Below are 14,845 nucleotides of genomic sequence, written 5' to 3'. Positions count from 1 at the left end.
CACTCTGGCCCTTTGCCAGAGCAACGAGGACCGCAACCCCACTGTCTTTGTTTCCAACTCGCTCAAAGCTTTGAAACGAAACCTCACACCGAGACACTGATGTCAGGAAACTTTAGGCCATTTTGCTTTGTTTACAGCACTGGGAGGATTGAACCTAGCAGTCTCTGGTGCTAAGGAAGGCTTTATGACCACCAGATCTAGGGCTATGTGCCTGTCAGTCACGTGACCAAGGATTTGATTGTGGAAGAGCTTATTCATCATGATGCCAGGCATGAGACATCACACACATGCACAGGTGTACACGTGCACGCACACACAAACACAAAAGGTTTTTACACCTCATGATGAACTGCCAGCCGCCATGGGCTGGCCACGGTATCCTCTGTGTCGAGGCTTCTCAGCCACCCACACCCCAGCGGATTCTAGAAGCCACAGCTGGGTGACAGCTGGCTCCTTGCAACCTTTCTGTGCCCAAGCAGTGCTGCTCTCCACAGAGACTCTTGAGCTTTGAGCCATTGCCAGCCCTGGAGGACAAGGGAAAGAAGAGTAAGAAGTAATTTAGTTAAAAATGGAATCCTTTCTTTTGAAAATCGTTTATTGCCATGGTCACTGTGACACAGTGCCGCTTCTGTTGGAGCAAGGATGTCTGGAAGAAAAGTTTATTGTTGACTGTGAAGGTTTAATCCCCTAGTTTGCTCAGGGTCAGAACAAGAGGAAACGAACACCCTTGTTTCTTGGGCTTTCATTAGGTAGTTGGCGAAGGGAAGGCAGTCCAAATTGGATGGAGGAAAATGAGGCCGATCTGGATTAGAATCTGAGAAACTGCGTTTAATGACTGCAGCTCTGCTGTGAACTTTGCATAACTTTGGACAGGTCCCTGACCCCCTCTGAGTTTACAGGAGAAATGGCTAGAACCAGGGACCCTAGCTGTGGTTGGTGGACTTTGCTCACATTTGCCCTCCCTGGGGGACTCATTTGCCACTGAAGTCTTCTGTCCTGCCCTGGATTGTAGGCCAGGCTTCAGGGCTGTAGTTACCTTCCAGGGAAGCATGCCTGGGACTGGTGAGAACTCTTGCTGAGGCAAACACACTGGGAATTGGATTTCCAGGACTCTGCCTGAGGGATCATGTGGGTGAACACCTGCCAGTGATGCCTGTGGTGTTAAATTGACACGGTGTGAACTACTTAATGGCCCCTCTTTGTTCCCTTAATTGTGTTGCTATTAAAACAGGACTCCCAGCCGGGTGGCCTTTAATCCCAGGAGGCAGAGGCAGGCGAATCTCTGTGAGTTCGAGACCAGCCTGGGCTACAAGAGCTAGTTCCAGGACAGGCTCCAAAATCACAGAGAAACCCTGTCTCGAAAAACCAAAAAAACAGGGCTCCCAGAGTAAAGGCACCTTTAGCATCCAGGTGACTCTCACGGTGGGATACCTGCTCTGCTCAGCAGTTTTAGGGTGAGCCCATTGTTCTGCCATGAGTGGCCGCCTGGCTCCTCTTCTGTCTGAGACTGGGGGTGCAGTCCTCTCTTCAGGAGGATTTGTGAGCTGTCCCCACAGAGGAGGACTGTTGGACACTAACCTGGTGCTTCTCCGGTGTACAGTGGGAGGTGTCTGTTTGAGGTGGGAGCATCCCTTGTGGGGTCTGCTGATGTGTTAGGTGTGAGTGGGAATCCAGCCTCCCCCACTTCCCTCCCAAGCTGTACTGTCTCTTCAGCAGCTCTGGAAGTGAGCTCTGGCTTGATTGCTGCAGCTGCTCTGTGATTATTCTTAACTTGTCTTTAAAACACATGGGCACCAGGGCAGATGAGCAGAGGCTCTCTACAGCCCCTCCCTGTGTCTCCAGCACTGTGGTTTTACCAACTCTGCTCTAATGCCAGGACTAGCTGAGGGCTGAGGACCCCCTGATGCTCACCTACCCCGAGCCCTGCAGCTGGTGCATTTCCCACGTGGGAGGCACTTACCTGCTTGAATCAAGACCTTCTCCATAGACAGAGCTGCTGTTCACCCACAGAAACTCACATTGCTAGTTTTCTACTCTCAAGACGATTGGAGGCATTTGAAGTCACCCAATAGAAAGCTGGCTTTAGGGCGTCTGTGAAGAAGATAGTCTCACAAGCAGGCTGTGTTAGCTCATGCCTTTAATCCTGAGCCTTGGGAGGCAGAGGCAGAGGGTCAGCCTGTTTAAGATCAGTCTGGTGTGCCCAGCAAGCCCCAGGCTAGCCAGGGCTGTAGCAGCAGAGGAGGAGGAAAGGGAGGGAGGACAGGCCATTTGAGTGGCAAGGGTGTTTTGTTTTCTTTGGAGGTGGAGGAAATGTGCTTGTCAGGAAGCCTGGAGAAAGGGCAGTTGCGGTGCATTCTAGGTAACAACTGCTAGGAAAGTATCCTCACAGAGACACTGTGGGGAGGCAGAGAAGAGGGGCCTGGAGTTTATCTTTTTTTTTTTTTAAGGATAAAATGGGGCCAAAAAAAAAGTTTAGTCATACTGTGGAGATTTCCCATACAGGAATTGTTCTTGGCTTTTTTCTTGCCAAGTCAAAGTACATTATCAAGAAAAGGATTTGACTCACAGGTGGGCTACCAAAAAGCGGCTCCATCTGTCCGTTAGCTTCTGGTTCAGGGGCTTCAGCTGTGTCCCAGTGGGGCTGAGGGAAGAGCAGGGGGTGCCGGGCCCACGCGATGACAGCCCTTTGCTGTAGTACCGCATAAGCTAGTACTCCACTCAGGAGAGGAGTCCTGAGGCCCACCCACCTACCGGGGCCCATCCCTGCCGCACTGTACGTCAAGCTTCCGGTGTGGTAACCTTTGGGGCATGCGCCAGAGCGCATGGTAGGCTCAGAAAAGCTCCTGGAAGTCCACAGGGTCCTGACTTTCCTTCCCTTCCCTGCTTCGGCCTGCCCTGCAAGGTTGTGGGAATTGGAGCTGTGTTGTGTACCACCCGTCTCTGCCAACGGATCCTGGGTGTTTCTGTCTCCTAGGCCCTGGCTGTGAGACCCAGGACCCAGAGCTGTGTCTCCCGGGAAGAGGACGAACACCCATATGAGCTGTTGCTCACAGCAGAGACCAAGAAGCTGGGGGCCACAGACGGAAAGACTAAAGGTATTCCCTCCATGGCACAAGAACGGATGGCGGGAGGGCAGGTGCTGCAGGTGTGAGTCACGCAGCTAAGGTTCTTAAGTCTGGGGCCCCATGGTTGTTCTCGACAATACCTAGACTCCATGCTCTTGGGTGGATGGGGACACAACACTCCCACAGGTGTAGCCAGGGCAGGCGAGGGCACTCAGGTGGCAGCTGTGGGAGGGAGACAGCAGGCACCACTGTGGAGACTGATTGGAGTCTGTGGTGCTAGCCTAGCAAGCTAGGTTGTTCAGGCCCATGCCGATGGCAGGGTGGACTCTGTGATTCCTGACCTTGGGACAGTATGTTCCTTGTTAGGGTCATGATGGGCTGTCACCTATAACTACAGTGCTTTGTCACTGTGGCTCACCTATATTGCTTCAGCAAAATCCATTCTGGAATTAAGTTCCAGCCCTGCAGAGGGAGGATGCATGAACACCAAGAGGACTGACTGAAGGGCAGTGTCTGGAGGGAAGCTGCCTGTCCCTGCTCCCCACACTTACAGCTATGAGGTCCTCTGCCGTGTATACCTAGTGCCTCCTGTTGACTCTGTCAGTTCACAGCCCTTCTGTTTCACCTCGGCCAGATACCCCAGCACACTGCCTCCCATCCTGCTCAGAGGCCTCCCCTGGATGTAGGAACTTCGGTCATAGTCGTAGTAGTTGTGTGTGTTATGTAGTTTCTGTTGGGAACTTCCCTAAACGGTTGTGATTTGGGTGCAGTGAAATGCATCTGTGTTTGTGCACAGTCTGTGAGTAACTGCAGCCAGAAACAAAATAGGGGACGGTCTGCACACAGTGAAGGGTTTTCCTCTGTCCCTCTGCTTCCGCTTGCTCCCTGCCTTGGGGACAGGGCATCTGATGTCTGTCCCAACGATTTTTCTTTTCTAGAAGGTTACATGAATGGAGTCTGTTAATGGAGGCTGCTTGTTGGTTCCCGGCTGCTCAGTTACTGTATTAACTAAATCACTGCTTATTAGCTAACTCTTACATCTTAATTTAACCCATCTCCATTAATCTGTGCATCACCATGAGGTCGTGGCCTACCAGCAAAATTTCAGCGTGCCTGTCTCTGGCAGAGCTACATGGCTTCTCCTCACTCTGCCTCCTTTCTCCCAGCATTCAGTTTAGTTTTCCCCACCTATCAACCCTATCAGGCCAAGCTAGTTTCTTTATTAACTAATGGTATTCACAGCACACAGAGGGGAGTCCCACTTCAGGAGTCATTCAGCATGTACCTCTGTCCTGCACAGTGCATCTGAGATCCATCTATCCTGCATTCTCTGTCATTTCTTCCCTCTCATTGCTGAGTTGTGTTCCTTTATAGAGGTGTGCCACAGTTTATCCTTTCCCCACCCAGGGCCAGTGAGTCATTTTCAGTTTTTGACAGTTTCAAGTAAAACTCCTATATGTTACCATTTTTCATGTAGGCACAGGTTCTCATTTGGCAGCCACTCAGCCACGTGCAGATGACACACCATTCTGGATCCCCTGTAGTGTGCTGTGGTCCCCAGGCCACAGCATCAGCTCTGTTAAGCCTCAGCCATTCTCGGAGAGGTGGGACATCCGCCTTCCCCAGCAGAGCGTCTGTGTGTGCCCTGGCCTCAGTGTCCGCGGACACCTGCTGCTCTTTCTATTACCGAGTTGTGAGATCTCTTTGTATTTTTGGCATATGTTCTTTTTTTGTTTTTTGAGACAAGGTGTTGCTCAGACTGGCCTCAAACTCATGGCAGTTCTCCTGCCTCAGCCTCCCAGTGCTGTCATTACGTATGTTCCTGGCTGAATTGGAATTACTTTATTTTTATATTCATTTGTTTTGAACATTTTTCTTCTCTAAGATTTTGAGATAAGGTCTTATTATTATAGCCCAAGTTGACCTTGAACTCTCAGTGATTCCCCTGCCTCAACTTCCCAGGTGCTAACTAGGCTCACAGGCCTGCGCCACCAGACTCTGCTGACTTCTTTATTGAATGTGCTTTCTTCTCAGTGTATAACCGCACTTACCGTGGCTTTTGGGAGCTTCATTTTAGAGAAGCTCTTTTTTTGATGGATAAGATCGTGCGTTGGGGAGGGGTATGCCTGATCTTGCGTGTGTATGCATGTGTGGGTCTATGCAGAGATCGGAGGAGGTTGGTGTCAAGTATCTTCCTGTGTGGTTTCCACTATTTATTTACATTTGAGAGGGTGTCTCGCTGTGTCGTTCTGGCTGACTGAAGCTTCTTCATGCAGCAGGCTGGCCTTGAACGCAGAGATCCACTGCCTCTGTCTCATGAGTGCTGGGATTAAACGCTGGTGTCACCACACCCTATCTACCTTATATTTTGGAACAAGGTCTCTGATGAAGGGGCTGCTGACGGGGCTAGACTGACTGACACTGAACTGCCGGGTGCCCCAGCTGTGCTCTCCCACCCTCAGCCAGTGCTCACACGGGGCACATTCTTAACCGGGCCATCCTCCTAGCCCCAGGGGCATTCTTTTCTGTACTTTCTTCTAGAAGTGTTCTAACTCTGAGCGCCCTTGACGCACATCAAACTACTCACAGCACCTTGTCACGCTGCAGGGATCCAGTGCTCTCTTCTGATCTTTCTGGGCACCTACACACACAGGGTATTCACTCACACAGATATATACATCTAAATTATAAAACAATTCTTCAGAAAAAAATAAAATTAGCAGTAGAGGTTGGGTCAGTCAGCACATGAATTTTTTCTTCATTCTTTGTTCTTTTTTTTTTTTTTTTTTTTTTTGACACAGGGCTTTTCTGTGTAGCCATAGCTAACCTGGAACTCACTCTGTAGACCAGGCTGGCTTGGAGCTCACAGAGATCCGCCTTCCTCTGCCTCCCGAGTGCTGGGATTTGGATTTGGGCCCCACCAGTGCCTGGCTGATAATGTGAATCTCTACTCCCGGCGTCAGGGAGATAGAGACAGGAGGGCCCTCCAGCTGGCCAGTAAGAGACCCAACCTCCCTAGACGTGGAATGCACCTCAGTAATAACACTGATGATCTGTTCGTGCACACACGTACGTCAGTGTGAAAAGCACACAAACACATATGCTTGAGGAAACAAAACTGGCAAATGCATTAACTTCTGAAGATATGCAGTCTACCTACTTAGTTTCTGAGGTGCCTGTGTTTTTGTTTTTCAGTTTTCTTTTTTTACGTTAAAATTAATGGCGTCTGGCTGAGGTGGTACAAACTGTTGTTCCATTATTTGGAAGACAGAGGCCAGAGGGTCTTTTAAATCTGGGAATTCAAAAACATCCCGAGTGTGACATAGTGAGCACCCCCCAGCTCAAAAAGGAAGAAAATAAAAGAGCGGCAGTAGAAATGCTTCTCGCGTCAGGTGTGGTGCACACCTTTAATTGTCTCTGTGAGTTCAAGGCCAGCCTGGTCTACAGAGTGAGTTCCCAGCCAGCCAGGGCTGCACAGAGAAACCCTGTCTCAAAAAGCAAGAGAACAAAAGAAAGGGAAACCGAAAGAAATGCTTCTTATGAATCCAGCCCCTCACATCCATATCCAAAGAGTCTGGAATGTTCAGATAGAAGCTCCACCCCAAGACCCCTCCCCTGGAGCTGCCTCAGTCCAGATCCGCCCCTGAGAAAGCACCCCCAAATGATGACCCCTCCCAAAGATGCTCAAGACCACTCCACCCGTGGTTTTCCAGTCTTCCTTTCCCGTCTCGTCTCTGGGAGACTGGAAAGCCATCTGGGAGCATTTGAATCCATTAAACCTGGACTTTTTCTAATTTGGTTTGATTTGGTCTCATGTGGATTGCTGCATCGGCGGAGAGGTTTATTGGGGTGCGGAAACTTTTCCTCATGATGTGGTGTGGTGGCCCTGAGAGGGGAGGCGTTTGAAGTTTACTAAGTCTGGGAAGGCAGCAGGAAGAGTGGGGATAAGGCATGGGCATACACTGCCTCTTGGCATAGCCGCCGGCTTATGCAGCTCTCACACTTCATCTGAAGGAGGAAAAGGCAGGAGCAGGAGAGTAAAGTGATGGACTAATCATAAACAGCACGTGGGAATGACGTCAGGAGCTTGCAGCCAGCCTGACATGCAGCGCCTGTAAAAAGCTGTAAGGTCTTATTTAATAAGCAGTGTGCCACCATCCTTGGAGGAACATGCAGAATAGTTGGGGGAGTCTGAAGATGCAGAGTCAAACTCTAGTGGGGACACAGACAAATGGCTCAGTCATCCTGGCACTGTGTGTGAGGCAACTTGAACTGCCGAGGATCCCAACTCACCTCGGGGCCCTCCGTCTTGGAGGGCAGGGATGCTGGGCCTGTGGCACAGGAGAACTTCCACCAGATGTTATTCACGCCCACGGACCTGGAAAAACCCAGCCATAGGAGAAAATGTTAGCAGGTTCTTGAGGCAGAAAAGGCATGTTCTCCTAAAGCACCAGGCCCACATGGCATTTATGAACATTTTTGACAAGTGGGGATGTCCCTCTGTGGTTTGTTTGAGTACTCCGTGCTCCCCTGTTAATGTTCGACTCTGTGCATTGGACACCCCAGGCCTTTGACCACTCAGAATTGCAGCGACAGCTTTCCTAGGCTGTCGCTATGGGTTTGATAGCACATAGGAGAGCAGCCAGGAGATCCAGCGGTGGTCTGTGAAGTGGAGGTTTAGCGTGGGCAGCAGTGGCTGATCTGCAGGCGGGGGTGCATGAGTGGTGTCCGAGTTCTAAGGGTTTCCAGGTGCAGGTCTCCCTCTGCTCCCAAACGTGAGCCTTGGTGACTGCAGCAGCCTGGTCTCTCCCATTCTCAGCTTGGCATCACTGCTATTGGCTAAGTCAGAATTCAGAAAGAAAACAGTACCAGTGTTCAGTCCCTATCTTTATCTGAAAGTCCAGGCTGGCTTTTCATGGCTGAAGTGTGGGAAGTGTGCATGCCTGAGCGTGTCAACAGCATGGCAGTTGAGTCTCCCTAGCCCCTGACTTAGCTCCTAATCCAGCCAGGCTGGGACCAGCTCCCTTGCACTCTTGGTGCTTTGGGGTTAGAGTAGTTCTTTTCCCTCTGATTGAATAAGCCTTGTGATTTTCTTGTATTTTCTTCCACAGAGTGTTTTGACAGTTACATATACACATGGACATGTGTGGTAAATACAGAAAATAGTGGAAAGGGGGCAGAATATGTTAAGTTCATGTGAAAGTGGTACAAAGAAAAAGTGAGACAAACTATGTCCACATAAGAGTAGCTTTATGAAGAGAAGGTCTGAGCCAAGCCCAGAAACAGACTTCAACTCAATAGGCAAGACTGGGGAGGGAGCCGGGCGGTGGTGGCGCACGCCTTTAATCCCAGCACTTGGGAGGCAGAGGCAGGTGGATCTCTGTGAGTTCGAGACCAGCCTGGTCTACAGAGCTAGTTCCAGGACAGGCTCCAAAACCACAGAGAAACCCTGTCTCAAAAAACCAAAAAAAAAAAAAAGACTGGGGAGGGAGCTGACCAGAGGTTCTAGGCAGGGGCGTGGCTCAGGGCAGGCGTGGGGGTGGGGGAGGAGGTGGAGAATTGCCTGGAGCACAGCCAGCACTCCAGTTTGGCTGAAACAAAGAGAACTTGTCATAGAGTGTTGGATCTCAAATGTCAGTCTTTCTTCCAGAGACAGAGCAGTACTGTCGAAACTCTCGGAGTGGGGTGGCAGCACAGGAGCTGCTCTTTAAAAGGACAGAGCTCGGGAGTCTTGGCTCGGGAAAGGCTGGTGCAGGAATAGCTTGCAGCCAGGAACTGGCATGAATCTCTGAGGGTAACTGGAACCTATCCTAGAGGGACAGAAGGAAGTTATGGGGAGGGGGAAGGGTGGGATAAGGTTTCAGGGGTAGGATGACAGGAGGGTGCCACCAAGTGTGGGTGAACAAGGGCTGGGTGCTGAGGGAGGTTCTGAGGTTTCTAGCCTGGCTGAGAAAGTGTTATGTAACCAGTGTGGATGGGGACTGGGAAGGCCGTGATTGAGGGAGGACGCTACATCCAGAACATCTGTGTGGGCAATGCCCGGAGCACCAGAGACGCTTCTGAAGATTAGGAGAGAGGCTGAGGTTAGAAGGGGCGAGCCGGAGAGGAAAGAATGGAAAGCAGCAGCAAACTGAATGATCTCTAAGACATGAGCACAGGGCTGGGTGGAAGTCTGTGTTTCCACAGACCTGGGTCCTGTTGCTTCCTTTTTGACTGTTCACTTTCAAGTCATTAGCATGGGAAGGCATTTTAAAGATAGTCCCTGAACATTGAGCGTGTGACTTGAATAACCTTAAAACCTGATGTGCAGGTGAGCAAGACAAGAGGTCACAAGTTTCACACCAACACGGACAGCGGAATGAAGCTGTCCCAAGCAGCAACCACAGCCTTCATCCCAGTGGCAGGAACTCCAAGAATGGCAGGTCAAGGAAGCAGAGGAAAAGGGTCGCGTGGTCGCCATTAACCCCGTGTGCAGTGACTCCGGGATAGGAGAGGACTAGAAAGTGTCGGGCGATCAGAGGGCTGTTGCTACATCCTAGTGGTGCAGGGCTCCTCTGAGACAAAGGGGAAGAAGTGAAATTCCCTGGTGTTGACACGGGACAGAATGGAGCAGTTACAACCTGTCTTGCAGTCTTCTGGGGAGACTGTCTCGTCCTCCAGAAGGTGCTGTGGGTAAAGATGCTGGCTTGAAAGAACAGAAGAGACAGTCGCTCTGATGGTGACATCAGAGCGTTCAGAAAGAAGGGAAAAGGAATTAAGTTGACCCCGTCAGGTGCTGAGGCTTGCATCAGAACACTTGCTTGCTTCCTTTTGGTCAGTGGCCTTCAGGGTCATTTACCTTCTTGAAAGTTCAGTTTCTGTGTAAATAAAGGGCACCAGTTCTTCATGGTTGTTGAGAATTCTAGTACCATGAACTTAGAGCAGAGATTCCTAGAGGGAAGCCTCAGGAACCAACTGGGTGAGCAGAGTTTACTAAGGGAACCTGGGGGAGCCAGTGTGGTAAGCAGGGGGAACCTTGAGGAGTGAGCACGATGAGCAGAAGGACCCTGGGGAGCTGGCGGAGGGAGGCAAACCTAAGGAGGAATGGGTTAGTTGTTTCTTGAGACTGGAGCAGGCTCGACCTGCAGCAGCTGCAGAAGAGAAAACAAGTGGCTGTGATGCCCAGCATTGGCGTTAGAGCTGGGACCTAAACCCTGATCCACAGTCCAGACCCATGACTAGAACCATTTCTCCACCCGAGGGGCTGCAGAGACAGAGGCAGTCATACACTCACACCAGAGTCTCAGGGTGTCCTCATGCATCCCAGCTGTTCATGTTCTGAGCAAGATCCCAAGAGGGAAGGTCACTGGGTGGACGGTCACTTGGACCTCTTGACGTCTACCCATCATCTGTTGTATTCTTGGGTTGCTGTGGACTGGAATGGACTCCTTCAGACCCTAGCACCCATTTCCAGCCCCTCTCCACGTCATGCCTGCTGTTCAGAGTGAGCCCTTGCTTTCTTCTATTGGTTGCCTTGGTGATGGCATTTTCTTCCGGAAACAGAAAAGTCACTTAAGCCTCCACGTTTAGGTTAGGCACAGTTTTTGGGGGGCAGACAATGCACTAGCGTATTAAGATCCTGATTTCAGCCACGCATCATGGCATGCAGTGTAGTTGGCAGTGCTGAGGAGCAGGATGGCGAGTTTGCTGCCAACCTGGGCTGTAGAGTTCTAAGCCATCCAGGACTACCTAGTAAGACACTGTCTCAGCACACACAGAGAGGGAGGTGGGACGGAGGGGGTCAGACAGACTGACACACTAAAGTTCCTGTGACAGATGTGCAGGCCGTACTGTCTGTGCCTGGTGGAGGCTCCTTCCCTCCACAGATCTCCTTCCTACACAAGCTCCTCTCCCTTCTCCCTGCCCACAGCCTTCCCTGGCATCTCTCTGTTGTTGGCATCTGCTTCCCTTTCTTCATTGATGGCTGGCATGAATGAGTGGCTGTCTGAAGGGCTTCATTGTCAGCTCCCCCAGTAAGCAGCCAGAACCTTCTCTGACTTGGGTTTTGAGCCCTACCGGTTCGGTGAGCCAAGAAGTCTCCCAGTGCTGGGCTATGGAGTTCTCCTTCTGTAGCCCCTTCACCACCCACAAATGGTTCCCTAAGAGCCTGGAAGCTGATGTAGAGGAGCAAAGGCCTGTGTCCTGCACCCAGGCCCCTTCCTGAATATCAACAGGGATAACAGATGGCAGACCCATTCACCTCTCCAAGGAAAACACTGTTACCCGAACCTCCATTAGATGGTCACTTGCTGTCTTCTTTGTAGCCTCAACATATAGTCAGCAGGCAGCTTTGGCCTGGTGCCCATTGTCATAGTGTGTGTGCAGCTATGAAGTCATGGCTTCCTCAGGCCCCAGTTAAACTGAATGGAACTCTTCTTCTCTGTTTTCTACACCTGGAGAACTCATTCAGGTTGTCTTTTTCACAGCGCAGGACCTGCCCTGTAGAGTATAGGATTAGTGAATGGAGGGTGTGAACTCCAGAGTGGTCAGATGTAAAGATGGGAGGCACCGCAGTTCGTACTTCTGGGTTCCCATGGATTAGTGATCAGTGTAATGAGTGACTTGGCTGCTCCTCTGCCTGCAGACCTGCCCAGAGCTGAGCCGTGCGGGCACCTGGAGGGAGCTGGTTGTTGGGGCCTGTAGAGACTTTCTCAGAAGAACCAGCACTGTGAGACCCTAGCATGCCCCTCGTGTATGTGACACGCTGGTCATCTGCACCCCTTCTCCCCAACTTCCTTCCTTCCAGCACTGCGAGACCCTAGCGTGCCCCTCATGTATGCGACACGCTGGTCATCTGCACCCCTTCTCCCCAACTTCCTTCCTTGTGTTGTACACTGAGCCTCCTCAGGGACCTTGCAGCTGCCAGTGGGAAAGCAAAAAAGTGTGGAGTAGGAGCTGCGCTCTGCAGCAAAGGAGGCACCAGGTCCCATCTCTGACTGTGGGGACTGGGATTCTCATCAAGAATCTCAGCAAGACGTCTGACCACACAGCTGGGGAGGAGCAGAGCCAGTTCTTCCTCCTGGGTGAACCTCTGCCCAACCACCCTGGGCAAAGTATGCCGTGCCCGGGGCCACAGATTACTCGTCTGTGAAAACACTGGCACCACACACTCTGCCCTGTGGCGCTCCAGCCCCATGAATGGTTCTCGGGCTGTTTGGACAGATCAGGAATTCTTTGGTTCCATGCCATGGAAGTGGCATAGGTGCCACTTCTGTGCATGCAGGACGATGTGCTCTGGAATATGGTTTACTGCCGGGTGTGGTGTTGCCTCAGCTGATGGCGCGGGTGAAAATCTGTTATAGGACTGAGTTCCCACCGGGTGCCCCAGGGTGGCACTGATTTACACGCCGTCATGGCAGAACTTCTGAGAGGGCGGCAGTCGTTGGCCTCGGGAACTAGCGGTGTCAGGTTTCTAGGGTGTAAGGGAGGTCTCCCGGGAGCAGCAGCTGTCTCCTGGTTTGACAAACTAGACTGTTTCCTTTTCTAGTGGATCAGCTAAGGTTAAACTTAAACAAATATGAGGAGCAGCTGGGAGGCCTTGGCAGGAGTGAGGCACACACATTCTCCAAAAGAGAAAAAGGGGGAAAGTCTGTTCCTGCGGAAGGACGAGGCGTGGATGTGGATCTGAGTGGCCTGGAGGAGAAAGGAAGCAGTTACTTCCCCCTCCGTTCTGTTTTGTACTTTCAGTTAAGGAATTCCAGAAGTTGCAGGTTGGGATCATGACCTCCCTTTTCCCCTCGCAGCTGCTTGCCAGAGGAAGGGCGGGCGGGTGGCTCTAAATAACACTAGCCTTCATGGAAATGTATCCAGTGTCCCAGGAGCCACTCTCGCTGGCACACTCTCGCTCCCTGTCCCTCGTTCTGTCCTTACTCTGTCCTTATGTGTGTCCTTTCTGTCTGTAGTTAGCGCTTCTCCTGGCCTTATATAGCAAGGTCTGGTCGGTAATGTTAACAGAGGTCTAACGGGGATGGCTGCCAGGCAGCATTAATCAGACCAGTGTTTGGAATTTCATAAATGCTCTGACTTTGGGTACAAATTGAACATGAACAATACGAAACTGTTTTCCTCCCTCCTGTCTTCTGTTCTCTCCCTCCCCTCAGCCTACCCAGCCTCACTCTTCCTCTCTGTTGTGAACTCTGCTCTGCCATCACGCGCTGCATAAGAACTCTGTTGATTCTTACCACGTTTAATTTTTTATTTCTCTTTGTCCACTCCAAGACCACAGGCGGAGCAGCGGCAGCCGGAGCCAGGACTCTGTGGAGGGACAGGACGGGCAGGTCCCGGAGCAGTTCTCAGGTCTTCTCCACGGCTCCTCCCCAGTGTGTGAGGTGGGGCAGGACCCTTTCCAGCTGCTCACTGCCCCCAGCCAGAACCACCCAGAGTCCCCCCAGCAGGACGCCTGCCACGAGGCCAGCATGCAGCTAGAGGAGACGGGCGTGCAAGGCACTGGAAACCCACAGCCCGGTGTCCTGGACCAAAGCAAGAGAGTGGGCTTCCCAGCAGGCCTGAGTGCCGCAGCCGGCCGAGCACACCTCCAGACTCTGACTCACACAGTCGCTCTGCACCCTGCTGGGGCTGAGGAAGAGGAGGACAGGAGCGGGGCCAGAAGCCGAGCCCCTCCCACTAGCAAGCCCAAGGCTGAGCTTAAGCTCAGCCGCAGTTTGTCAAAGTCTGACTCTGACCTCCTGACCTGCTCTCCCACGGAGGACACCACGATGGGGAGTCGCAGCGAGTCTTTGTCCAACTGTAGCCTTGGGAAGAAGAGACTGGAGAAGTCACCTTCGTTTGCCTCTGAGTGGGACGAGGTAAGTCTGCTGTGATGTCACAGAGAATTTGGGCTGGCCGACCTGGCTGTAGCCCACTCCAGCTACCCGTGTACTGGCTTCTGGGACCAGGATCTGTGCCAGGGCTGCCCCATCCCTGAGCACTGTGCTGAGAGTCTCTCTGGTGATAGTTACTGTGGCACGCTCTAAGAAGCTCAGGTCCCAGAGGAAATGTCCCTGAATGGTTAAACCTGAGGGTGGAGGCCCGGCAGGGCAGGGCAGAGCTGAGGGAGGGACAGTTCCTAGAAATGACATGTGTTTGGAAACATTTGGAACCCCTCCGCCCGTCTCACTCTGAAGTTACTTCAGAAGGGCCCTGGCACTGGCTGTGTGTCCTTGGAGAGGCTGAGAGAAGAGCAGGCTTAGCAGGGCAGCAGGTGGGGATAGCCGGGAGTGCTGGGAAGAAGCTGTGGAGAGGGGTTCCAGGGACGATGTTCTATTCTGGGTTCCTCCTGGCCATTCTTGCCATGTTCTTGCAACCCAGAAGCCTCTCCCAGCAGATGCACGCAGCCCGTCCCACATTCCCAGCTTGGTTAGGCAGAGCCTTTGGAAGCTCAAGAATCAAAGATTGGTGAGGAGAAAGCATTTCTGGTGTGAGACCTAGGGTTCTTCTTAACCACTGTTACTAAACATTTGGAGGTAGAACCGACTGTTTCCCAGAGACTTTTAGAGTGCCCTACTAGGCAGAAGAACATGTGTCTGAATGATTGGCAGATACCCTAGGAGTGTTAAAATACCTGCCTTACAGTCTGTCTGTTACCCTAGGAATGTTAAAATACCTGCCTTACAGTCTGTCTGTCACCCTAGGAGTGTTAAAATACCTGCCTTACAGTCTGTTTGCTGGGACGTAGCTGCTTTTGCAGTGGACTCAGCCTGTCTCCCAGGAACAATCTTGGGATGCATTAAGCTTTCTAAAAG

At 51.7% G+C, this 14,845-nt stretch overlaps 1 protein-coding gene across 6 annotated transcripts in view; it reads left to right on the top strand.

Moving 5' to 3' along the window:
* Window positions 1–14,845, top strand: part of Anks1a (ankyrin repeat and sterile alpha motif domain containing 1A) — a 161,904-nt gene that overhangs the window by 82,101 nt on the left and 64,958 nt on the right. For all 6 annotated transcript variants that reach the window (XM_057752060.1, XM_057752056.1, XM_057752058.1 and 3 more), the window contains 2 exons: window positions 2,975–3,095; window positions 13,323–13,909. In XM_057752060.1, coding sequence (XP_057608043.1) covers window positions 2,975–3,095; window positions 13,323–13,909 — 708 coding nt within the window. The remainder of the gene's footprint in view (window positions 1–2,974; window positions 3,096–13,322; window positions 13,910–14,845) is intronic.

This window comes from Chionomys nivalis, chromosome 19 (assembly GCF_950005125.1).
Source record: "Chionomys nivalis chromosome 19, mChiNiv1.1, whole genome shotgun sequence".
NCBI classification, from domain to species: domain Eukaryota; kingdom Metazoa; phylum Chordata; class Mammalia; order Rodentia; family Cricetidae; genus Chionomys; species Chionomys nivalis.
The sequence above is the reverse complement of the archived record's forward strand: the minus strand, read 5'-3'. Positions and strand labels throughout refer to the sequence as shown.